Source organism: Octodon degus, unplaced genomic scaffold, assembly GCF_000260255.1.
Source record: "Octodon degus isolate 3935 unplaced genomic scaffold, OctDeg1.0 scaffold00221, whole genome shotgun sequence".
Lineage (NCBI taxonomy): Eukaryota > Metazoa > Chordata > Mammalia > Rodentia > Octodontidae > Octodon > Octodon degus.
In genome coordinates this window covers 1,251,457-1,276,742 of record NW_004524797.1, presented here as the reverse complement: position 1 = coordinate 1,276,742, position 25,286 = coordinate 1,251,457, and the positions used below count along the sequence as shown (strand labels likewise).

At 44.8% G+C, this 25,286-nt stretch overlaps 1 protein-coding gene across 1 annotated transcript in view; it reads left to right on the top strand.

The window, feature by feature from the left end:
• The window catches only part of Gabbr2 (gamma-aminobutyric acid type B receptor subunit 2), a 391,890-nt gene that overhangs the window by 266,292 nt on the left and 100,312 nt on the right, over nucleotides 1–25,286 (top strand). The window contains exon 8 of the mRNA XM_004645219.1: nucleotides 16,548–16,608. Coding sequence (XP_004645276.1) covers nucleotides 16,548–16,608 — 61 coding nt within the window. The remainder of the gene's footprint in view (nucleotides 1–16,547; nucleotides 16,609–25,286) is intronic.

The window sequence follows — 25,286 nt, the reverse complement described above, 5'->3', positions numbered from 1 at the left end:
CAGACACGTGGGGGAAGCATTTTTATCCATGAGACTGTATGCCTTTGAGGACTAAGATCCCTGAATCGAGGAGCACAAGGTGACTCGACACTGGTCAGCTTACAGCCTGGTGGGCATCTAGGCTATAGGGTGGGCAAAAGGAACCCAAACAGAGCCTGCAGTCTTGCTGAGTGGAGGAGATAATGTGCAGAATTATAGGAGACCAAGGAGGCTATGACTGTCAGGGAACGTACCAGGGGAGGGAAAGCTGCATGAAGATATACGCGTGATTCCCTGGGGCCTCAGCTGAGTCTTACCAAAGCATGCTCTGTAATAAGGACAGTCCCTGAAGCCAGGTAAAGACCCAGCAGAGAGGAGGCAGAAGGCTCCTCAGAGTTCAAGCAGGGAAGAGTTCATGTTCCCACCAGCCTGGGTGGAAAAACTTTGCAATCTATAAGGAGAATACTGAGAAAGGGGTCAGTATCAATTAGTAAAACTAATTCCATAAGACAGTGGCTCTGGCCCCACCTAACAAGGCTTAACAGCAAGACTCAAAGAGCCAAATGCTTTCCAAAGAATGTAATCATGTCCCAGACAAAGCTTAATAGTATTTAAAGGAATATTTTGCCAACTCTAGCATTCTATGAAGGATCTGACATGTAATGAAAAATGTCCATGCAGACAAAGAAGCTAAGTGTGTGGGAATTACAAAGAGGCCAGTGTGGTTGGGACAGTGTCAGTTGAGAAGTTGGAGACAGCATCATGGAAATCTAGACTGCAGGAGACATAGCTATTTAAAAGGACTCTAGGCCAGTTGAGATGGTGACAGGCTTTTGAGTGCCCTTGCAGACTAAAAAGCTCACCTGCTCTGCTCTAAAGTCCTTGGGACCCACAGACCCACTGGCCTGTCCTTAGTAGGTTACCCTTGTGCTGACACCCCTGCCCACAAGCAGGCCTTACACTGCTGTCTGAGAAGGACCAGTCCAGTGGACAAGGAAGAAAAGGCTGGAATAAGAAGGAAAAGAGACTTCCCATTTGGGATGAGGATGAACCTGAGGTTCTGCTTTAATCCCTTCTACACTGTCAGACCCAACACTTGCAAGATGTGTGACCTTGGAAAATTTTTGTCACTACCATGCCATGTTTGCCTACTTGACTAAAGATACTAATTAAGTGCTACCTACTTCTAAACAGAATTTAGAAGCAGCTTTCAGCAAAAGACACATATACAATAAGATCACTGAGATACGAATAAGAGATACAACACACACCAAAAGCCTAGGCTGGTGTCATTACCTTAATTATGAACTCAAATGAACTGGAGAGTTGCTGACTGATAAAGAGAACAAAGCCTCCTTTTCTTCATCTATGAAATGGGGTTGATGATCCCGCCAGCCCACCCTAGAGGGCTACCACAGTGATCAAGGCTGCAGATGAGACTGCATCACCCAGAACCCTACTAGGCATGAATAGGAACCAGATCTACCCAAAGACAACAGCAAGGTCCAGGCTGTAGTGTCTCCATTCACCAGCTCCAGGTCTGCTTCCATCTCACCCAGCTCACTTCTGATTCCAGTCATCACAACAGTAAGTGCAGCAAAAGAGGACTTTGCTTCCTGCATAGCAGTGGCAAAAATCTCATTGAGCTCTTTAGTTTTGATTGGCTGGCTTGAGTTAAATGGTCATCCTGGAACCAATCATGTTGCTGGAGTATAGGCTGCATGTGTTGGCCAAATCTAAGTCATGTGCTCCATCCCTGCACAGAGCCAGCTCCATAGAACATTGATGGAACATCTCTGTGTTGATATTTCTTTTTCTCTCCTCCCCTGGATACATTGTTCCACATCCATTTTTTGCCCTACTCTGTACCCAACAAAGCTGATCCCACAGATGGCATCACCTACATCCCCTGATGTTTAGCTTCCTGTTGAATTGGTACAGTGGAGAGACAGACAGGAGATGGGGATCCAAGAGGAGAGGGAGAAGTCAAGGTATAGCCTTCTCCTCCCCGCAGGCCTTGGGGCCGCATCTCCTGAAAGCGCTGTGCCCAAGACTAGCTTCTCTGCATCTCCTGCCTTTGTGAAACTCCAGTGACATTCCTTATTTGCCCCTTGGACCATAGGTATGGTTCCAGCTTCTGCCATAGCCAGTCTTTGGGGACATCATCCCCCTTTGTCAGCTCCTTTAATCTGCTCCCTGCTCTCTAGGTTTTAATGAAATCTCCACCTTTGAACCCCCCAATGAATTGTGTTTCCTCCCATGACCTATATTATTTCTCTATTGTGTCAAGATCAATTGTCCTGAAGTGAAGTAGCTTAAAGCAACAAGAGCTATTCATTATCTCACAGGATCTGTGGGCCCAGAATTCAGGAGTGACTTGGCTGAAAGACTGGCTTAGAGACTCTCAGATAATGTAGGCATGATGTCCGAGAGGACTCAGTCACACTGTGGCTTCCTAGAGCTGGAGCATTTGTTTCCTACAGGACTCTCACATGACAGGTAGTGAGCTGATGCTGGCTGTTGACAGTAGAATTTGGTTGCTTGCCGTGGTGACCTCTACAAAGCACCTCTTGGGTGTGTGTCCTCATGGCATGACACTGGCTTCCACCAGCATATGTGATCCAAAGGAAGACCACAAAAAGGCTGAATCCACACTATCTTTTTTATAACCTACACTTGGAAATCACACCCCGCCACTTCTGTAATATCTCCCTGGTTACAAAGACCAGCTCTCAGTGTGGGAAGGCACTAAATAAAGGTGCAATGACCAGGAGGTGAGAATCATTTGGGGGCTGTCTTGGAGTGTGGTCATCACAGCCTCAGAATTAAAAAGAGTATTCTTATACCCAAAGGCAGATCAGTTGTTGAGTGAGAAAAGTAATGTCCACTGTAAAGTTCATTGGCACCTACAAACCAAGTAAAAATCCTGCTAACATAAGGGTTATGAGTTTCAATTTACCAACACGTCTTGTGTCTTGACCAGGACTCATAGAAAAGCCACAGGGAAAGAAGTAAGCCCTCCTCATGCCCAAGCTGGATGGGAGAGAAGAGGGGAGAGAGCCCAAAAGGATTTCTGAATTTGTCTTCTACAGTGGGCCCTACCAGCCCTAAAAACAACCCATGACACCCAACCCTACGCTCTCAGGCCACCTCAGCATCGCACAGCCATCATGTCATACATGTTACCTGAAACTGGCCTTCTGACCCTCAGGAGCTCCCAAGTCCTCAATGCAGCAGTCTTAATCCCAACCTTCCCTTCCCCTCTGCCCTTTCTTTTCTCCTCTGCCAGTGCCCATCTCTTAATGAAGGAGTTTTCTTTGATGGACTATTTTTATGCTTAGCTATGATACCACGTGCACAGTGCTCCAGCCATACGTGGAGCCATTTTGGTTTCTGGTAGGACCTAAACCAAGAGGGAAAATGGGCTTTCAATCATATGCCAGTGACATATGCCTGCTGGCCTAGTCTGCTCTTTGCAAAGCAGTGGAAGACACAAGTGATTCATCCTGCTGAGCTCCAGTAGCCCTGTGCATTTCCTCTCCACATAGTCATTTGTTTCTCTTAGTTATCAGTTCATGGCAACTAATACTGCTGGCTCTGGAGAGCCAAGCTTTTTTTTTTTAATTTTATTTTTTTCTATAATTTTATTGAGAAACAAATAGCAATGAGATAGTTTCAAATCAAATTGGTAGGAGTTTCAATAATTAACAAATTGCATACATTCTTCCTAGTGGTTATTTGCTGTACAAGATGCAAACATAATATCCTACTTATAAACACTATTACAACAAATCCCTCTATTCATTAAGAGAATGTAACTGTATATCTATCCTAACCATTTTGAATACACAGATACAAAATGTACATTCCTCTGTATCCCCTTTTTTGTTTAGTTCTGTCATTTGAATATTATAGGTGTATTAACTCAGCAAAATATTCTAAAAGAGTCCAGTAGTCCATAATAGTATTGGGTCTTCCACTTCACTGGCAATGTCAGAAATTGTTGACCTGAGTCCCCTACAGCTCAACATAACAGCATGGCTTTACTTGTTATACTTTGTTTTTATACTTTTCTACTGGATGGTTAAGACCAAGGTAAAGCAGGACCTATGCAACAAGAATTGTAGCTTTTGGGTCTGATAAGGTCAGTGAAATGCCCTCAGGATTTATCTTGAGATCCTGTACCTCAGATTGTAGAACCTTTGTCAGTGTCAGCCATGTGGATGAGTCACGGCCATTGCTTGACCAATTTGCTCTCTGTGAAAGCCTGAGAGAATATTTTCTCTCCATGTGACTCTCCTTAGGCACACTCTACATCATCAGTCACCTTCCTCTTTGGCCTCATAATCTCCTTGATCAGAAAGTTTGGGACACTACCAAGTTACATGATGTTACAGTACAAGATCTCATATGTCCTGAGTCTTAATTGACCTTGGAAGGCTAGGGCCAAAATGTTGGCCTTCCATGCAGCCCTCCTTTTTCTCTAATTTTAGTCTGCAAACTTAGGTTGCTAACACTCCAGAAGAGAAATTTATTGTTATTACCATACAACCTAGACTGTTAAGCTTAACCTCACTATCTGTCTGATTATCAAACATCTTAGGCATAACATGGAACAGGTATTTTTAATCAAGTGTTGATATGTTGAACTTTAAGTCCCTACAGAATATGATGAAAAAACATTTAAAACTTAGAATATATTTTGAAAATCAGCATAAAGAATTATATAATTCTTGTGTTTACACATAAGTCCAGAAATCTAATCATATACAACCTTATAGCAGGACAGTCCCGCAACATTCCTTTTCCTGTCTCCTGCCTTCATTCACCACCCAGGTGAAGCTTTTATTCATTCATTCATTCATTCCTTTTTATCCTGTTTCTCTGTTTCCCTTCTTCCTCCATAGACATTCTAATGAGTCTAACTGACCCCTTTGCTTGGTGTCATTCTGCTGTAAAATGTGCAATGATATTGTATATGTTTGTTTTTAATTTATATAAATTTTAATTTTAACATATTTTTAAAATATATAAATATATATTTATATATTTTAATGAAATTTATATAAATTTTGATTTACATAAATGTTTTATATATCATTTTCTATGTATCATGTTTTGTCTCCCTTTTTTATGTAGCAGTGTGCTTGTGAGAACCATTCTTCTATTGCTTCCAACCTACTACCCTTTGTGACACTTTCCACACAGACACACACACACACACACACACACACACACACTGCTGCAGTGGGCAGCATTCCAAGTGTCCCTTTAGAAGAATTTCCCAGGGCTGTGTGTGGGAGCGGAATTCTGGGTCAGAGGGCCTGCAGACAGTTAATTAGTCATGCCAGCTGCTGTTTGGAATGGCTGCTCCCCTGGCATCCCACCCGAAGCAATGAGATCCCTGCATCTTTCTCCCCTCACCAACATCTGGAATTATCTGCACTTCCAATTGTTGCCATTCAGGACATATAGTAACACTCACTTTAATTGAATTTTCTCTAATTTTTAATGATATTTAGCATTGTTTCAATACTCCTTGGCTTTTGGATTTCTCTATTGTAACTTACTGGTTCGGATGCTTTGCCTACATTTATGATGGGCTTGCTGTCTTCATAATGTTGATTTTTCAGGAATCCCATGTGTAACTGGATATTGGTTCCATGCTGATTTCAGGTCTCCTGTTTAAAAATACATTCTATTGTCTGCCTATTGACTTTTTGCAAGGCATCTTTGCCTAAGAGAAAGGCTCATATGACATAATGAAATTAATCTAGTGCTACATGCCTTGTGTTTTTGAAAGGAAGCTCTCCCTTTCTTCTGCTGGTCCCTTGGCTACAACCACTGCTGCCTCCATGGTATGTCACCGAGGATTTTCCTCTCCAGGCCTTTGCATATGCTGTGACACCTCCCTGGTACCCACTTGTATCCCCAGCTTTCTCTTTGGCCAGGTGGCTCTCCCTAGCTGGCCCTTCTGGGCTCACTTGAGATGTGTTATTTCTAGGAAGCCTTCCCTAACCCTAAGTGAAGACAAATGTCCCATGGTCAGGTTATCTGCCAACCTGACACTTATGCCACTGTTCTGCAGCTGTAAATGGGCTACCTCCCCCACCATATTTTGAGCTCCAAGGACAGGGCTGCACCTTGGGGACTGCTTTTCCTGCTAGGTCTGACATAGCAGGTACTCTGGAAACACATGGTGAATTCCTGGCCTCATACTCTGCAGGGTCTTGGCACTTTCCTTTTCTAAAGCACAGGACTTTGCTCCTACCAGCCTGCAAAGCAGGGTTAGCCAACCTTTGCAGCTGGGACTAGAGGCAGGCAAGGCTGATGAGGCTGGCATCTTGGTGAGCTGATGATGGGTAATCACAGGGTGGGGTGTGGAAGAGTGAGGAAGGGAGTTCAGTGCTGACTGAGCCCCACCAAGAAATTGCACAGCCAGAGGGACAAAGAGGCCAGCATATCCAGGGCTGCAACATCCCTGCAGAACTGCACAGCCTCCCCTCCTTTGGGGACAAGAGCTCAGGAGCCCTACTGCTCTTCCCTTCCCTCCCTGCCCCATACCCCCAGGCCAAATCACAGTGATTCCAAGCCAGAGAGGTTTTCCAACCCCAGCATCTCATGTATAACTGATATCCAGGAAAGATTTCCAGGGAGTTCTAGCCCTTATTTTGAGGGATGCCCATGACTAACTTCAAGATTCCTTCACATTCTGGGCAGAGCGTGGGAAAAGGGCCTGTACACCCATGAAGAGGTATTGCTGAATTCATTTAGGATGTGGACCATGTCATTATCCCTCCTGTTTTCCTCAACTTTTGTCCACCCCAGTCTATAAAGAAAGCAGAGGCCTTCCTATATACCCATATCCATGTAAAAGGAAATCCAACACAGACTCTGACCTCTGTTATAGGGATTTGTGAGGGGGTCTCTCTGGAGATGGGGAAGGATTATACTGCGGAATCAATTTGAGTCACTCAGGTATAACATTAGCTGCCCACCCTCAGTCCCCTCAGATGCTTTCTCTCTACCTGCTAGATCCTGAATCCCCAGCTTCTCAGGAGAAAAACTGAAGCCGACCCATGTCCCTGGCAGGTGGCCAGCCTCTACCAACTGCCCTGGTTCCTACCTGCCCAGCTGCCTGCCAGGTTCTTACCTGACCCAGGAGACTAAACAAGGTTCCTTTCTCAACCAAGATTGGCCTCTCCATAAGAGGAATTCTGGGATCAGCTTCCAGATAATACAAACTGTATCTCCTTACACAATAGAGAAACTACAACCAAAGTCACAAATCTAGGTACCTGCCTTCCTTTCTGGGCCATCTGTCTTGTGAGTCACTGCATCCTAACCATCTTCCCTTTCCTATTTCTCTGGTCTGCCTTTCTCTTTCTTAGCTAGGCTCCCTCCTGCAGCTGAGCCCTTCACCTCCTGCCCCAGCTGCTGCTGCACCAGCTGCTTAATTTGAGTCCTGCCCCACCCCCACCAGGCCAATCTGCAGCCCTCCCTGGCAAAAAGCAAAGATTCCAACAGATTGCAAATTGCATGTCTCAGACTTTGAGGTCAACTGGTCAGCAATTTGGTTTTCCTGGTGGAGACTAATCTATTTAACAAAAATAGAACATACAGTAAAGCAAAAATTAAACACTTCTAATAGTAGGGATGCTTGCATCTGCAAATGACTGGGAAAGAAGGGGCAGAGGAGGCCTGGAGATGATGCCCGATGCCTGGCTTTAGAGCTGCAAAGCTCCCTGGTCTCAGAACTCACTGAGGGATGTGGACAAAGACACCACTTGCTGGGATCCCAGGCCTCCTCTGCCAACTGTTTGGGTAAAGAATGGCACTGGCATCCATTCACCTGCCCAAACCAAAAAGCTGGGAGCCTCACTCTAGTCTCCTGTAAAGAGCTCCTATTCTGATCAGTGTCTCATTCTTGAGGAAGAGAAGCCAGAATGTTGTTAGAAGGAGCTTGAGGTTGACAGATGTGGGGGACTTACAGTACAGTTATATGACCCAAGGCAAATTCTTAACATCTTGGGCCCTCTATTTCTTCACTTATAAAATGGAGATTTTGATGAACCAACCTGCTGGAGTTGTTTAGGTTTATTAATAAAGTAGAAACCTGTGTGGGGGACATCTTAGATAATATATGGAAAGGTTTCAAGAGAGCGAAAATATCTTCCAGATTATTGCCTCTGCATGTTTTTCAGTGGGAAACCTCAGGACAGGGCTTCAAAGGGCCTTGCCCAGGGGCCCTTCCTAGAAAATGGTCAGGCTAGCCTCGGTGCGAGCCCTTCGACTCCTTGTCCGTTGCTCTCTTTGCAATTTGAAGTTGAGGGGAAATGTGCTTGTGTGTGCACAGATTTCTGGCTCCAGCTCAGGAAAGCTCTAATCTGTCAGTAAAATGTAATCTATTTCAAGGGAGAGCATTATTTTCTTGGTGATGCTGTTGCTATTTTTGCCTGTACGAATGTGTCTCCTTATAACATCATCAAAGAAAAAGTTTTTTAATAAAGTTTCCTTGTTATTAAAATAACACCTGCTTGTTGTACAGTATCAGCGAGTACTGAAAAGTAAAAATGAAGGAAAAATGATCACATAACCCAGGACGAACCAGGGTGAACAGTATTACTTCATGAGAGTCACTTCTACCTACTTGTGAACATAGGTAGAACTTTAATGCATTAGTTAGAATAAGGAAAAAATTAGTTCTCTCTTATGCCAAATCCCAAGGGGACACTTGTGGCCTCAGAGACCTCAGGGAGGGATATGTGGGAGCAAGAGGGACCTTGTCGGAGGTTCGGACAGGCCAGATCTGGAATGAGTATGCCATTTCTACCCACATTCCTCTGGCCAGGACTGTCATGCCGGCTCCCTAACTATGAGAATATAGTCTAGCTATATGCCTAGGAGGAGAATCAAGTGGACTTGGAGGTCGTGCTAGTGTCTGGTGCAGAGTATCACTTTTTCCAATACTGTATTGCTTTTGTAATACTAAAGTATAACTTGGATTAAGTTGCCCTCTGAATAAAATCTTTCCACGAGGGTGGGGATATAGCTCGGTGGCACAAGTTCCTGCCTGGCAAGCACAAGCTGCTGAGTTCAATTCCCAGTACCAAAAACATGAAAATAAGATAAAATGAAATCTTTCTATGGCCCCCTGGATCGGTCAGTGTTTACTAGAGAACAGATATAATACAAAATACACAAATATTTAAGAGTTAACAAGATTGACTTACTGAGGCCACCCACAGAATCGGATGGATTCAGCTGAAAGTCTGCAGCTCACTGCAGTGTGCTGTGCAAGTCCATATCAGGAGGCCAATGGGTCTGCAATTAAGGCTGAAGGATCTGCGCCAGAAGCCAGGGAATCTATGCTGGATGCCAAGAGAGGATGTACAAAGCGAAAGCCAAGACTGGAGCTCCTCTGAAGCAGCAGAATCAGATCCATCCTTCTTCGTTTCCACTTTATTCTATCCATGCAACAAGCCACCCTAGGGTGGGTCTTCCCCACCCTAGGGTGCTGAGTCAGCTTCATTGAGCTTCTCTTACTCAGTTGACACACTCAATCAACCATCATCTTGCCTCTTGAATTCAAAATTGATCCTAGTGTCCTTGCATTGGTCTGTAAATTGCTACCTAATCTTGCACCCATCCACCATGTCTGTCATGCACCTCGCTCATCCCTTCAACACCTATTCACTGGCATCAAGTGTCTGATGTCCTAGCCCCTTCCCTGCTCCATTGTACCTCCTTGGAATTCCCTCTTCCAAGAGGCTACCTCTGTTGCTCTTAGTTCAGCTAACTCCCTTAGGTCTCCTTGTAAATGTCACCTTCCAAGAAAGGGCTCTCCGTGACCCCTAGTTTAAAATAGGGTCTTCTATTCTCTCTCCTGGCATGCTGCTCTTTTCTTTCTTATTGCTTATTGTTGGTAATTCTGCAAGTGATTGTATATTTATCATTTGATATCTATCTCTCCAACCAGAATGTAAGCTGCATGGAATCTAGGATCACATTGATTTTTCTCAGTCTTTAGTCTGCTGTCTGCCTAGCAGCACATTATAGGTACCCACAGTACTCATTGACTGACTGACTGACTGAATGAGTGAATGAATGAATGAATGAATGTATCATAATACTCTATCATGCATCTGTGTCACAGTTGACTGTGCTATTCCTCTACTTCTTAAACATTTCATTCATGTGTAGTACTCTGCTGTTGTAAACAGGCCTGACTGGCAGTACAGTAACTGATAGGAGAGAGTCGGACACCTCTCCAGGGCTACTTACCCTCCTCCTCAGGGTCCCATTTCTCTCCACTGCACCTAGCCCTACCTTGTACCACCATTTGCTTTGTGGGTGGTCACTGTTTGGACACTCTGGACCCTCTGATTTTAGTGCCTCAGACATACATTTCCCCGTCATCACATCGGCAGAAAAGTGTTAGCAGGACAGGCCACACTTCTTCTCACCTTCTCCTTCTTTGGACTCAGCCCTGCTACTTTGCAAGGCCCTGTGGGCACATCAAACATTCTGAAGGTCTGGGCCTATTGAATGAATTTTCAGTGTAAAAAAAAAAGTGTTTTAAATAAAAAACAAAATATGACCGCTTGTATAGCCCAAGGGGACATTCAAAAAAAATAAAAGGAATATTTTTCACCTGTGCAGAACGTATGGATGGATGTACCAAATAATTTGCTCTAAGTCCTATTATCCCTGTCACAACAGAGGGCACCATCATCTAGATCTCTACCCTTGATAGAAGAACTTCCCAGCAGGCTACCCCATGGTTCTCAAAGGCTATTTTAGTATGCCTCAAAGGCTAGTATGCCTTTGAGGCCAGTGCTGCCATGGGTGGAGGGCTGGCAGCAGAATGCTCCAGGCTGGGTGGGGCTACCAACCCAGCTGGTGATGTGGTGTCCCCGATTCTGATAGAGCTGAGCAGGACCTCCTTGGCCCTTCAAGCTCCAGTGACTCAGAGACTCCCTAGCTTGCGTGATGTGTCAGAGCAGACCTTCCTCCAGCAGGGCGAATCCGATGCTCAAAGCAGCATGCGTGCTTACTGCTGCCCAAGCAGTCACACCTCCCACAGGCACAAGTGCCTCCAGAACCCAGGAAGGGGGAACCCCTCAAGCACCTTCAAGCTGCCACCTTCCTGCCACTCAGCCCCTATAGCAGAACATGTTCTCTGGGCAGGACATCCTGTCCTCCACTGTGAATTTAAGGGAGGAAACCCCATCCTGGGGCTTGGTTCATAAGGCATAAATTGTTGTTGGGTTGAATTTTACTGCCTCTTCATGTGAAACATTCCAAATGGACAGTGAAATACAGAATTGTTCTAGGAGGATGTTCCTGGAGCCTTTTATGAACATTTGACTGTTCACTGAGATTTCTGGGATTTAGATCTGACAGCAGATGAGATTTTTCTGATCCAAATTAACTGGAGGAATTATGATGAAAATTATCCCACAGTAATCCTGGGCTATTCCTCCATGTCAGTTGTCACTCATTCACACAGACAGTCCTGAGAAATAGGTGTTGTCCTGACTATTCTTCAAATAGAAGAATTGGGGCTCAGGGATTATCCCAGCTCACAGTAGTGACTGTATTTGCTCTTGTCGGGCAAATGCTGAGCCATCAATGTTTTTCTATACATGACCCCACACAGCCTGAAGACTGATCTGAACAAGCACATGGAGCTTTGTTGCTCCAGTTATAGTGAAAGTCTAAATGTGATTGGCTTTCATGAAACAGACTTCTTAAGTTAACATTAGCAACATCTCTTTAAGGGAAAAAGTCTTTGTGAATGATCCACTTGGGGCTTTACCTCCATTATGCTATTTCCAGATCTTCTCTGCAGTCATGTTGATAAACTCCTGGAAAGTTGGATCCATTATCAATCAGCCTCCAGTTTAGAGAACAGGCCTGTCAGAGTGAGATAGAATACAGGGACCTGGCCACAATGATGCCTGATAATTGCCACACTGCTGGGGCAAAAGGAACAGAAAGGACAGTGGTGTTGCCATTGTGCCTGAAGGGTTTCTACTTTCTCAACTGGGTGCTGGCTGGTAATGAAATTTAATTTTTGAAAAGGTTCTAAAAGTCACAGAGCAGGTATGGAATATAAACAAAACAATGGCATAACACCCAAGCACACTGGCCTTCAAGGCCACTGTCACTGCTGTCTCTGCTGCTTTGAGGACCCTACCTCTGATGTATGAGGAGGCAGCCAGAAACTACTGGGCCCCACAGACATCTAGTCAACTATATCACCTACTGTCATGACCAGAATAGGAAAAAAGAAAGCTTTTTCCTGGTGCATGAACCCCTTGTGGTACTGAGGATTGAACTCAGGGCCTTCACACTGAACTTACCCCCAAACCTTTTTATTTTGAGGCAAGGTCTGGCTAATTCTGTACGTTGCACAGGCTGGGCTTGAACTTGCAGTTCTCCTGCCTTATCCTTCATTAGCAGAACCTTAATGGAACTGGCTGACAGAGGATTCTAGGAAATGTAGTTTCTAGGCTTCTAGTCACCGCAATATAGAGAAGAAATCAGGGTGATAGTGAGCTATGGTATGGGTATGATGGCTCTCAGTGACTGCCCTGATACTGCACATGACAAATACTTAAATACTTAAGGAGAGTCATAGCACTTATAGATATACAAAGACTCCATGTGTAGGCAGAGCAGAGGGCTTGTGGGGGCAATCTCGGCTCATGCTCGGTTTTGGGAAGGATGCCCACTCACTCTCCTGGCTACAGTAGCAGGTCCACCTAGCACCAAAGCTACCAGTGAGCTTGATAGCAGTGAGTTTCAATAGAACTCACTGCCTCCTTCACCCCCACCTGCCTTGTTACTCAGGTTGGGAGGAAGAGATAGGGCCAGAGCCTTGGGACCACAATGTCTCAGGCGGCACCCAACCCAAGGAAACAGATACAAGACTAAGCTCTCCCTACAAGAAGTTGACCAGGAAATTTTTCCAGGAACAGAAGCTGGAAAGGGATCAAAGAAGCAGGATCAGACAGACGGACAGGTCAAAATTGGATATGATTGCAGTAACAGCCTTGGCCAACCCCTTGGGGTCTTCCCTTGGGGTCTTCTGGGTCCTGTGGCCCCACACAGTGTCCTGATTTGAGGCAACAGTGCCAGAACTATGACCTTCACACTGATCACTATGTCTAGACTGCCCTTAGGAGGGGTCATCACTTTCTAATTTTTTTTTAATTTTAAGTTGGAACAGGGTCGCACTGCACAGCTCGGACTCGTAGTGATCCTCCCAGATGAGCGCCACCACACCTGGACTCGGTCGCCCAGCTCAGCACACCTGAGGGTGGGGCCAGCACGGCATCTGGCACCAGATATCGAACCCCAGTCCCTGCACTTGCCTAAGCCGATGCTTACTCTGCTGAGCTATCTCACCAGTCCTATCACTTTCATTAACACAGCTTTCTTAAGTTGTGAGACAATTCAATAGCAGCCAAGATGCCCAGCACTGGCCACCCACCATGCTCAGCCACATTTGCTGTGCACTCTGAACCACCCAGAATCTGGTCACACTGGCCATTTCCATTCCTTGGGCCCTCTGCACACTCTCCCACCTCGGGTCTTTGCCTTCTTTTTCCCTTCAGTTGAAGCACCTCCACTTGCCATGTAGAACTTTGATGTGTATTGCTTCTTTGCTGACTGCACTGTTGCATTAGCTCTCTTGTTTTGTCATCTATGTGTCACTGTCTCTGCTCATCATTAACTGAAATATTTTCTACATTTATTGGTGTATGTATCTTATCTATCCCTTCTAATCAAATACAAAACAATGATAGAACAGAAACCCAGAACACTACTTGGGTGGGGTGCAGTGAGGTACAACTGTACTCCCAGTACTGGGGCCGGTGGGAGATTGAAGCAGAAGGATCACCTGAGCCCAGGAGCTCAAGACCAGCCTGGACATCATGGTAAGGTCTGATCTTTAAAAAAAAAAATATTGGCATAAGATCAATAATTATTTATGTTGTATGAGTTGGCCACTTTCTACCATGGAGGTTATCTCTTGGAAAGAATTTTCTGAGAATCTTCTTGTGGACATGAGACCTTCCTCAAACTAGTCTTACCAAGGTTGCCCCGGCTGGGTCAGTAGTCCTCTGTCTACCTGGGCTTCATCAGCCAAACCAATGGGTGCCATGGTCATGCCTTCTGGGAAAGAGTCATGTCACGTGCTTTCCTCGTGAGAGGGCTTGCCTCATCTCTGTTGCCAGCTCTCAGAATAACCAGTTACCTATCTTTCCTCATCACCTCATTTCCACAGCCAGAACCCTTCCCCTTGCTCCTGTCAGTAGACAGAAGACATGATGGCTCATGAGGTTGTTCATGGGGCTTTTCAGCCACTTTGGAGACATGCTTCTGAGAGGCAAAGCCACCTTGGGCAGCACCCACTAGTTGGCCCCTTTGCCAGTTGAGGGTACGCTGAAGTTGAAAATCCCTTCCCTAAGAACAGAAACCTCCCCCGCGCTTCAGATTTTTTCATTTCCTCTCTCCGTTATTAAAAATATTTAAATAAAAATAATTGCTACTATTTACTGAGTGCCTGCCTTATAACCAGGAGCTGTACTAGGCCTGTAATTCAGAGATGACCAGGAACTCAGTGGGGTGGAGAACTCAGACACTGGCCTCCTTTCACTGTAGTACCTGTGAAATCACAGAGGTGGTAGGAGGTAACGTTAGTAAAAATAGTTATCGCTGGCAAAATAAAATATAGCTAAAATAAAATATGACAGGACTCACTTTAAAATGGACTATTTTTGTTTAAAAATGAAAGGGAAAAGCAAGAGAAACAAAAGGAGAGGCTTTCTCACACCTGCTTTGCTCCACTTCAGTGTCTCTCCAGTAGAGCTAAGACACATTCCACACATTCTTTAACCAATAAAGACTGCAGAATTGCCCGTATCTAAACCTGGAATGCTTGGAATTCTTCAAAATATGGCAAGAGATTGGTGAATTAGTTAGATCTCCACCTTTGTCAATCAATCAAAAACATTTTTTTTTTCTCCTTTGGATAATATTTGCACCTGCCCCATCCAAGTAAAGTGGTGTATTTGCATAAAAGTGTTCGATTTGTAAGGTGTTCTGTGGTTTTCAATCATCCCTAGAAATAAAATCACAGCTTCAGTCGCACCTTGAGTTTAAGTGTTTTCACACCCCTGGGAATTGCTTACCATCACCTGAATATAGAATTCAGTGGGTGTTAGTTTCCAACCGATACTACTTGCAGCTGTCTTCAGGACTTCACAAAGGTGTCAAAGTGGCCTTGGAAGGTGTTTCTCAGGCTGAGAACAGGTTGAGTGATCCCCTTTATTCTGAAAGCCCCAGCGCCTCACACCTTGGTTTACCACCTAAGGGAAGATGAGACATCCCGGGGCTTTCTCCCAAGAACTAAGAGGGACCCAAGTATTTCCTCTGCTGTTGCCTGATCATGCAAGTGCATTGCTATGAGAAAAGAGAAGAGGACCTGCACAATTATCTCTCTTCCTAATTTCACCATAATAGGAATGCAGGAAGGATTTATTTCTGGATCAGAGTTGCATGCTATAGTAAAATGGTATGAGCATCAAGGTGCAGTGGTGGGGGGTGAGCGCTGGGGAGGTAGCAAGTGCCTAAGAGTCCTTGCCTTGCATGCACAAGGCCCTGTGTTCAATCCCAGCACACACACACACAAAAAAAAAAAAAAACTTGGCTATGAATCCCAGCTTCACTTACAATGACCTCATAAAAAAATGCACAACCTTTCTCTGCCTCAGTTTCTTGATCTATAAGGCAGGATTCATCCCTTACCAGCTAAGCCAGTCATTAAGATGCAGTGATGTAACGCATGCCAGTTTCCTTGCATGGCTGCAGAATTTTAAGTGGACTACAAATTGACAAAAAGAGATGGTATATTCCTCTTTAAATTCCTGGTATATTTAGCCAAGTGTGACAGATGCAAAAGATGATGCCATCTTTAGCTCCCAAGGTCCCTAATGAGGGGCGGTCAGCCGCTCTGACAGTAGTCAGGTCTCGCTGGCTCAAGTAGCTTAATTTTGTGCTATACTGTATAGCCCAGTTGTAATTGGGGCTGATGTCACCTTTCAGGAAGGAACTTAGGAAGGCATTCTCTGGCTTTACTAAAAAATATTAACCTCCAGCATGCCAACAGCCCTGTAGCTTTGTAAGTGGGTACAGGGACAATTTCCCAGGACCTTGGTCTACCTCAATCTTCCCTAGAAGACCTTGTCCCCTTGATAACAGAACATATGGGTGTTCAACAAATAGTCCCAGTGATAATGAAGATGTTTATCTTGGCTTTAATTCACATGTGGTCATTCCATTATTGATTTTGTGCTCCTCACAAATTAACCAGATAAAAATCACAACTAATTTAAAAATAATTAGTTTGATTTTGCGTCTGTAGTCCAATGGGAGTCTATTTTTCTCCAGTATTAATAATCGCATCATGCAACTAATGCAATTCAGCAAGCTCAGTAGTATTTGGGCTAATGTGGCATTTCTCTTTTGTTCTTGTTTGTTTGTTTTATTTTTAGGGTCAAGTTGTGTTCCGGAACGGGGAGAGAATGGGGACCATTAAATTTACTCAATTTCAAGGTAGGCTTTTTGATGCTTATTCTTTCTAGTTGACAACATTTCTATTCAGGAATGTTGTGTTTCTGCAGCAAAATAGATCAAAAGAAATGGGGTAGGATATGAGATCCCAGATAAAAGTAGGAAGATTTAATAGAAAGCCCTTCTGTATGAAAACATTAGTTTCAACTTATGTAAATATTGTTTCTCAACTGTGTTGCTTGGCAGGCCTCCGCCCCCTCCCCACCTGACTCTGAGAAGCTTAGAGAAGGGAGAGGAGGGGAATGCAGTTAAGTCACTTGCAGAATGCTGAGAAACTCTGCAATGTTTTGGGTTTTGGTTACAGAAATGTTCCTACAGACTCTGCTGAACTAGCATAATGCACCCATGTCTGCATCACCCAGTAAAATCTTGAGCTACTTTTTCCCTATCTTGGTTTATCTTTACTCACTCACATACCCTTCTCCCGGTTTCTCCTGTCATATTTTAAAGCAATCCTTGGACATTATCTCATTTCGATCTATAAATACTTCAGTATGCATTTCTGCAAGACAAGGACTATTTAAAGCACAACCATCATACTATTATCATACCTAAAACATTTAACAGTTCTTAATATCTTTGTCTGTGTTGATCCTCTGCTCAAACGCTCCCTTCAAAACCAATAGTTTATTAGCAGATATAATAGTCCAACTATTACATCAGCTTGGTGTGTCTTTAGCCTCTTTTCTATTTTAATTCCCTACACTTTTTATAGACCACTTATCTTCTAAGGGAACCAGTTTGTTCGTTGGGCTTTCCTGCTGCTGCTATACAGGCCTCAGCAATCACCTGGACCAAGATTTTTTTATGACAAGGACCCAAGGCTTAGAGAGCAGAGGTGACTTGGCAGAATCCCCAGAGCATTCATGAGGAGCAGAACCACACTCATCAGTGTGGTATTTTTCAACATCTAGATTTTCTAGAATCCCAAAACAAAAACAGTGCCTGCTGTGTTCACTCACTTTAAGCAGATCTTAGAATTATCCCAGAGAAAGCAACAGATTAAAGCAAGTTCTTCAGATTCATTCAGACAAATCCCACCAGGCTTCTGATCAATGGAGAGGTTTCTTCGGCAGTATCACTTTGTAATGTAATCTTGTAGATTTACCCATTCATCTTCCTGTGGCAGGTAATTGAAACACATGTCAGCTCAGTGGCATGCACAGAAGATGTCATTTTTAGCAAATGTAATTATTTTCCCATTTGTTAAGTCTTATTTCTTTATTGGTTGAACAAAGTAGGCATCCTGGCAAAGACACGGGCTTTTTTTGAGTGATTATAACTAAATTTTCTTGTCACATTTCCAGTTCTCAAATTATATCATTCTGGGAAAGGATGTTGTAAAATATGAGCTGTTTGGTCACAGTCAGCAGGGTGTGCCGATTTTGTTGCCCTTTCCATTTTCATACATTAGGTATAGGCACCAACTCTGGTGACTGTGGTTCTAGGTAGATCTGCAGATTTATAAGAAAGGCAAAGTCACACACAGAAGGCCCAACCCACCTCAGCTCAAGTCCTATGTGCACTGGTGACTATCAGGCAAATGCCTGTGTCTCTCTAAACCTTAATTGTCTTCATCTATAAAATAAGGATATGATCCTACCTTCCTTCTTGGGACATGCAAAGTACTATATGAGGTCATATGTATTCATGTGTATATTAATTTTTTGCTCATCTATCAATAGCAATTATGATAAATATCTTCTCAAAATTCTGACCCTTTTCTGTGGAAAAGCCTGGTTTTCCTGGTTATTGACACCTAGGGCGGCTGGGGAGATGGTTCAGTGCAATAAGCGCTTCCCTGGCAAGTGCAAGGGCCTGAGTTCAATCCCCGTTTCTGCAGGGAAAAAAAAAAAAAAAAAGCCTGTATTGTAACTTGGCATACAAAAATACAACTTTCAACCAAGACACCTAGGAATCATTTTGTTTGCCATCTGCTGTTGCTTGGTAGCTGCTTCCTAGTCTTCATGCTAGGTAGCATGTCAGGTAGAGCTGGGCTTTAGAGATGACCTTGTCGCACCTCTACATGGGCATAAACAGGATGACTAAGGCTCAGAGAAGGGCGGTGTTCCCCAGGCACACATGACAGGCTAGTGGCACGCTGGGCCTGGACCTTGCCTTCATTTATCCCTCAGCGGAAATGAAGCACCTCATGCTCACGTGCACACCCACATGCACACCCACACCTGCACGTGCTCCCCATGCCTCTACATTTGTGTCTGGCTTTTGTTGATGGTCATGGGTGAGGGGTGGGGGAGGAGGCTGCAGATATTCCTGTTTCCTGTGTATAAAACAGTCCTGTTGACCTGGCAGAGGGATCACACGTTGTCTGGGGACTGAAATGAGCCACAGAAATGCAGGTGGCAGGACCACCCACTCAACACCCGCTTCTGTCCCTCTTAGACAAGAGCTTTCTTTCTCTCAGATTCTTCCTACTCTTAACCTCTGTTGTTCCTAAAATTCAGTTTTAGAAAATACCAACTCAGTGTATCGGACTTTTGGCTGCTCGCGAGTTATGCTTTCTTTACTTATGGTATTTGGATTATGTGGAGGTCCTATGTCATCTCTATAACATACACTATGTCAAGGGAATTCACAGGTGAACGGTAACAGCTCTTTCTTCAGGGAAGGGTAATGACCCCTTTATAGGTGACAGCAGTCACAGGTGACAGAGCTGTAGCCAGCAGTCACAGGGGACAGAGCTATAGCCAACTAGCAGTATTATAGGCAGTTAAATTAGGTAGAAATATAGTAGGCAGGCAGGGCTGGGCCCTCGAGGGGGTCAGTACAAAAGGTAAAAATCCATCAGGACTGTGGCTAGAGATGTATCTGAAGATTAGAGTCCTAGTAGATAGTTTCACATTTTCCCTAAGGGATGAATGAAGTTTGGGATTATCACTGTCACTCTTTGAGATTTCCCATTGTCTCATTAGGAGTGGGGGTGTCCTCTCCCACCAAGACTAAGACCAAAACCACTAAGACTAAGAACAAAGACTAAGACTACAGATTATCAAGCAAGGTTAATGATGTCACCACGTACCCTTGTTACCATAAGATGAATATTACCTAAGTGACTATACTTGCGATCTTATTGGAAAAATGAATCATATTGGTTGATCATAATTTTGACCCACATGGTACCCTTTTCATGATTTTGCTCGGTAAAACTTTCTTTGAGAAGTGGGCTGGTTGCCAACCCACTCAGAGCACCTCCAGTCTCTCAGGAGCTATTCCTGTTCCCCATCCCCTCATTACCATTCCTCATTCCTTTTCTCCAATAAATTTTCCTACTCTTAAAAAAAATGCAATACAAGGGGCATGTGTGCATCAGTACAGCAATTAGTTTTTCAAGCTCAAAAGGCTTCATAGTGCCCTGCTTACCAGGAAGGGAAGTCACTGACTTATGGAATGGCCCAGCCAAGCTGGTCAAGTTCCTGATTACCATCTCATGCCAGAGGGGAAACCGAGGCTCAGACCTGGAAAGAAACTTGCTCTGCTCATGGCAGGATACGCCTCACCATGAGACTGTGAATCCACTTCTTCCATTCTGTAGGCTCCTGTTTCTTGGTTCCCTCAAAAGAGGAGTGGTCCAGGCTGCCTTCTGGAACCTTTCAGGCATTGTCCTCTACCCTAGGGTTAACTGTTCTTACATTGCCTCATGCTGGTGACCTCACAAAAGGCCTCCTCATGGTCTCACCATGTCTTCTGCCTGGCCCTTCATGACTGCTGTGTCCTATGTGTTGGTCCCTCCTTTACCCCTCTGTTCAGAAGGGACATAGTAGCACCCATCACATAGTGAAGCTTCAGAGCTACCCTTCGAGGGACATCCTTGTGTAGCTCTGCTCGTCGGCTTATACCCTGATGTTCTTGAGTGCACATCGGTGACATCTTGGAAGCTGGCCAGCCCACCACCATTCTAAAGACCTCACGAGATTCTTTTCACATTCTCATTTGCACAGAGTTTCTGGTGCCCATGAAACCTTTTATCTCCACTCAGTAAAGTGTTTGGTAGGAAGCTCTGCTCCCTTCTTTGCAAAACTAAAACACAAACGAATTGGAAATGGAAGGCAGCTCTGGCAAAAACACCAACAAGAGGGCCAAGGAGCCTTGTCCTTGCCTACTTCTCCTTTCTAGGGGTGTAGGGTCAATATCCACAGTGCTTGGCCTGTAGGAAGACCCCAGTCAGAGATTATAGAGTTAATCTGGATGCAGAAGAACAGAATTGAAGCCTTTGCTTTGATCCTAGATGAGTCACTTTACCTTCCACTCTCAATTTCCCCTCTTCACAATGGGATGGCACGAATGTGAGCTCTGCCTGCTTCCAGGATGTCATCAGACACCAGTGAGACTGTGCTCTGTGAGCTCTAGGGAGGTGGGAAGCTGTGACAATGGCTATGAGTGTTGCCCACAGGCAGCTGGCTCCCGGCTGGCTCTTCACATGACTTAGATAAAGCAGTTAGTGAAAGCATGGTCCCTGAACTCAGGAATCCCCGAAGGTCCCAAGACATGTAAGAATATTTTCATTTCATGGTTTTCAGTAACTTGATTCAAGGTACAACATCTGGCAACAATAACAACAGAAATGTGAGCACATTGGTGGGTATTATTTTTCCAGACTAGAGAAACCATATTTTTGTACTTCCATCTTCAGAGAAATTTACGAATTCTGGGCAAATGGTCTATTTTTTGAAAAAAACAAAATAAAATTAAAAGGTGCCAGGGCCAACCCCTAGCTGAGATATTGAGAATCCAGAAAGAGTTTGGCTCCTTAAGCATCATCTCCCTCATCCTCAGATTCCCTCCCTGGGCTCAGTGTTCAGGGGCTCCCAAAACCCATCCCAGAGGGCAAGTGTGTTGGACAACAGCAGAGGACCACCCCTACCTTCTGAGTACCCATCACTCCAGAGCAGGTTGAACAGCATCTCATTAAAAGTATCTGCAGCAACCCTCACCCACCCCTGTGAGAAGAACTGCCGAGTTGTCCCAAGAGTTAGTGCTTCTAGGGTAGCTGTAAGCTGCTGATGGAGGAGAGGTGGGGGTAACTGCCCCAGCATTCTTTCCTTTCAAGCAAAGCATCTCTAAAGAATCTGTACTTCTTCTAGAGATCCCCCTGTGGCACCAAGCCTCTGCTACCCACACAGAAACCTGCCCATTTGTGCACCCTACACAGGGGCCCCTCTCCCTCCCTCTTTTGTTTTGTCACACACCCTGATGTTAGGTGACCTCAGATAACCTCCAAACAAATGGTACACATTCTCACCTTTAATCAGGCAGGTGCTATTCCAAAAGACCCACCTGCATGCTAGCTGATACAGGGGTGACATTAGCATCCTGTGTGACACACCCGTGGGCCTAAGGTCATTTTTGTCCCAGGCTCAGGGCTGCTCCCCCAGGCCATCACTGCTGTCCACAGACATGTGGAGATGAGAATGGATGCTAGCGCACTGGCTCCTCATCCCCACGCTTAACAGAAAGAGGATATATCACTGCTGAAGTCTAAACATGGCTCAGAATCTGCAGCAAAGAAGAAAGTCTGGTGAAGCCATCCAGGATCAGGGCCTGGTCTATGCTGTTTTCTGAGAAACTGGGTATCTGCTGCTCAACCATCCAACTGCCTTTGTCAGGCCTGCTTGTGAGAATGTGGAGAATGCTCACGGCTTCAGTGAAACATAAAGGACTCTGACTTTGGCGTCTTGGGTCTTGGCCCCTGATTTGAAGAGATGGAGGCTTACACCGCTCTAATGAGGGAACTGTCACTGAGAACATGCCTAGGGAAGTGGAGGCACCTCCTTCCCATTTGCAGACATTGTGTCCCCTTTGGTCTTGAGGGCAGTAGACATGATTCCACTCTGCACATTTCCTGAGCATCTGCCAGGTGCTTTACTACGTCCTCTGTGGGTCGGGGGGAGCCACGCTGACTAAGACACAGTCCTTGTTCTCCCGGGCTTCATAATCTAATCTCTCTGGCCAAATGCCACTACCTATAAAAGCAGGAAGATAAGTTCCAGAACCCACTAGAAAACTTTCAGATCTAGTTCAATCATAGCTTGAGATTCAATATGGCTTTCCTTCCACCAAGGCACACATCGTAACTCCCTTTGCCAGACCACGGGCCTGCCAAGGCCAGTTACTGGACTACCATTTAACAGGATATATAGTAATTAGGGGTAAAAAGGCAGGTGAAGGAGTACACAGGGGGGCTGGGGCAGGAGGGTCACAAGTTTGAGGCAAGCCTAGACAATTGAAAAGACGCTGTTTCAAAATAAAATTGTGGGAAGGATTGCTGATATAGTCCAGCACAGAGTGGTGTCCCAGCATGTACAGGATGGGGGTTCCATCCCCAGTACTGCTAAAAAATAAGTGGCAACAGAGGCTCCCGAACATCTGGATACTGTAGCAGGGCTGTGGGCCAGCAAGAATGGAGGGATACAAGTGAAGAGGCTGGGAGGGAAGGACACATGTTCCCAGCCTGGACAACTCCTAGGCCTCATAATCCAGGGCTTCCCTTTCTGGGAGCCCAGGGAAGATGGCCCAGAAGACTGAATTATTTACCAGACAATATGCTTCATTGAGCCGTCAAGTCCAAGTTGAAGAGAGTCCTTGTTTTCGTTTGTAAAATGACCTATGGTTGGATGGCCCCAGTGCCAGAGAACTTATGTCCCTTTTGTGTAGAAAGCGTAGAGGCCTTGAAGCACATAGGCATGATCATCACTACCCAGGCAACACTGCATCATCTCCTTAAGACCTCGCTTCAGAGTTGATTTAAAAAGAATAAAATAAAAGGCAGTTAGATTCCTCTCCTTGAAAGTGACTATGAGAATCCAATGACGCGATGCTGTGATGTTCCTGGCTCTGTGGCTGGCACAGAGAAGCACTATGGCATCTGTTCGCTTCCTTTTCTTCCCCTGGGAGCTCCTGATGGTAGCCTTAAATTTACCTCCATTCAGAATTTCTTGACCCAAGTGTGGTCATGCTTCACACACCTCATGTCAGGGAGTGCTATAATCACTGGTCCATGACCCGCCTTCCCAGTTGAGTTACCCCTTATTTCCCTCATTTACTTCCATCTCCCACTCCTGCGTCTGTGGTAGAAGATAAACATCCAAAGTGCTTAACACATATGGGGTGCTTCTATGTGTCCTTGCAAAATACACGTTGCTAGACTGTGCATGTGTTCGAATTTACATCACTGCGGCTAGATTATACATTTTTTCTGTGTTGTCATTGCTGCTATTGTTTCCTATTAGCACTTTGCTTTTAAATTTTACTTCAGTTCCTGGGCATATATCTTGGCCCTGACTTCTCACTGATCCCTTCATGGGACATGGACATCATATCACCCACCTATCCCCCAGCAACAGATACTAGGTTACCTGCAAGACCCTACCCTCACCAATAGGAAGTGTCTTTATACATGTCCCCTTATAAAGCCACCTAAGAATTTGTTTAGGACAAATGTGAAGCATCACAAGGCGCATGCACATTCAATATGCCTAAAGTCTGCCAGTTTGTACTTCAGGATGGCCAGGCCCATATCCACTGCTTCGGGCAGGATTCCTGTGTTCCTCCCTCCCACCTATGTATGGTATTCACCAGCAACAACAACCTCTCATTTTTTTGCCAGCTTAAAAGAATGAGGCAGGGCCAGCCAGATAGCTCAGTGGATTAAAGTGCCTGCTTAGACAAATGCAAGGAATGGGTTTCAATCCTGGGACTGCTGTGCCAGCCCTGGATTGAGACTGAGCAAGGTGGTGCGCACCTATATACCCAGGACTTGGGAGGCTGAAAACAGGAGAGTCACTATGAGTCCAGTCTATGTAGTGAGACCCTATACACCCTGTACTAAATTAAAATTAAAAAATAAGGCACTATCACTACTGTGATTTTAAGCATTATTGCCCTGATTACTGGTAAGTTTCGGCATTTCTACCTGTGCTTACTGGCCACTTAGTAATTGTCAGTCCTGCCTGATCCTTTGATCATTTTCTTTTTTATTTTAAGGTTCTTATCTTTTTCTTGTTGAATTTCCAAAGTTCTTTATAAGATCTAAATATCATTCCCTTGTTGGTTTTTAGCTTTGGAAATAGCTTCTTCCATTCTGGCACTTGTCCTTAAACTCCAAATCTTTGTCGAAGAGAGAAATTTTTAATTTTAATGTGGATAAATTCCCCCCTTTGGATGCTGTGGTTTATGATTTTTGGAATTTCTGCATCATTCTCCTGAATCTCCTACATGCCAGATCTTTACTGGACACAGCAGTTGCTGAGATGGACAGGACGCAGCTCCTGCCCTCAGGGAGCTCTCAGTCCAACAAGGAGCAGGGATAAGGCTCAGGAAGATACGATTCCCTACAAGGGTGGCACATGGCACAGGTGGCTGATTCCATGCTGCCCAGCAGAATCTAGGCAGAATATCTGGAAGTGGGGAGAGCATCTGGGCTGAGCTGTGATGGGCCAGCGGGAGGGAGCTGAGCAGAGGGGAGAAGAAGTATTTCCTGTGCAGTGACCTATTACATGTGACCTGGGCCTCTTGGGGACTTAGCTCTTACCCTTGTGCCAGTTTGCTTAAGGTAAGGGACAAACCTGTCCCTGGAAGGTTATTATAGCCCTGGAGCATTTGACAAGTGTCTACCAGGCCTGTTAAAAATCTCAACACAGGGG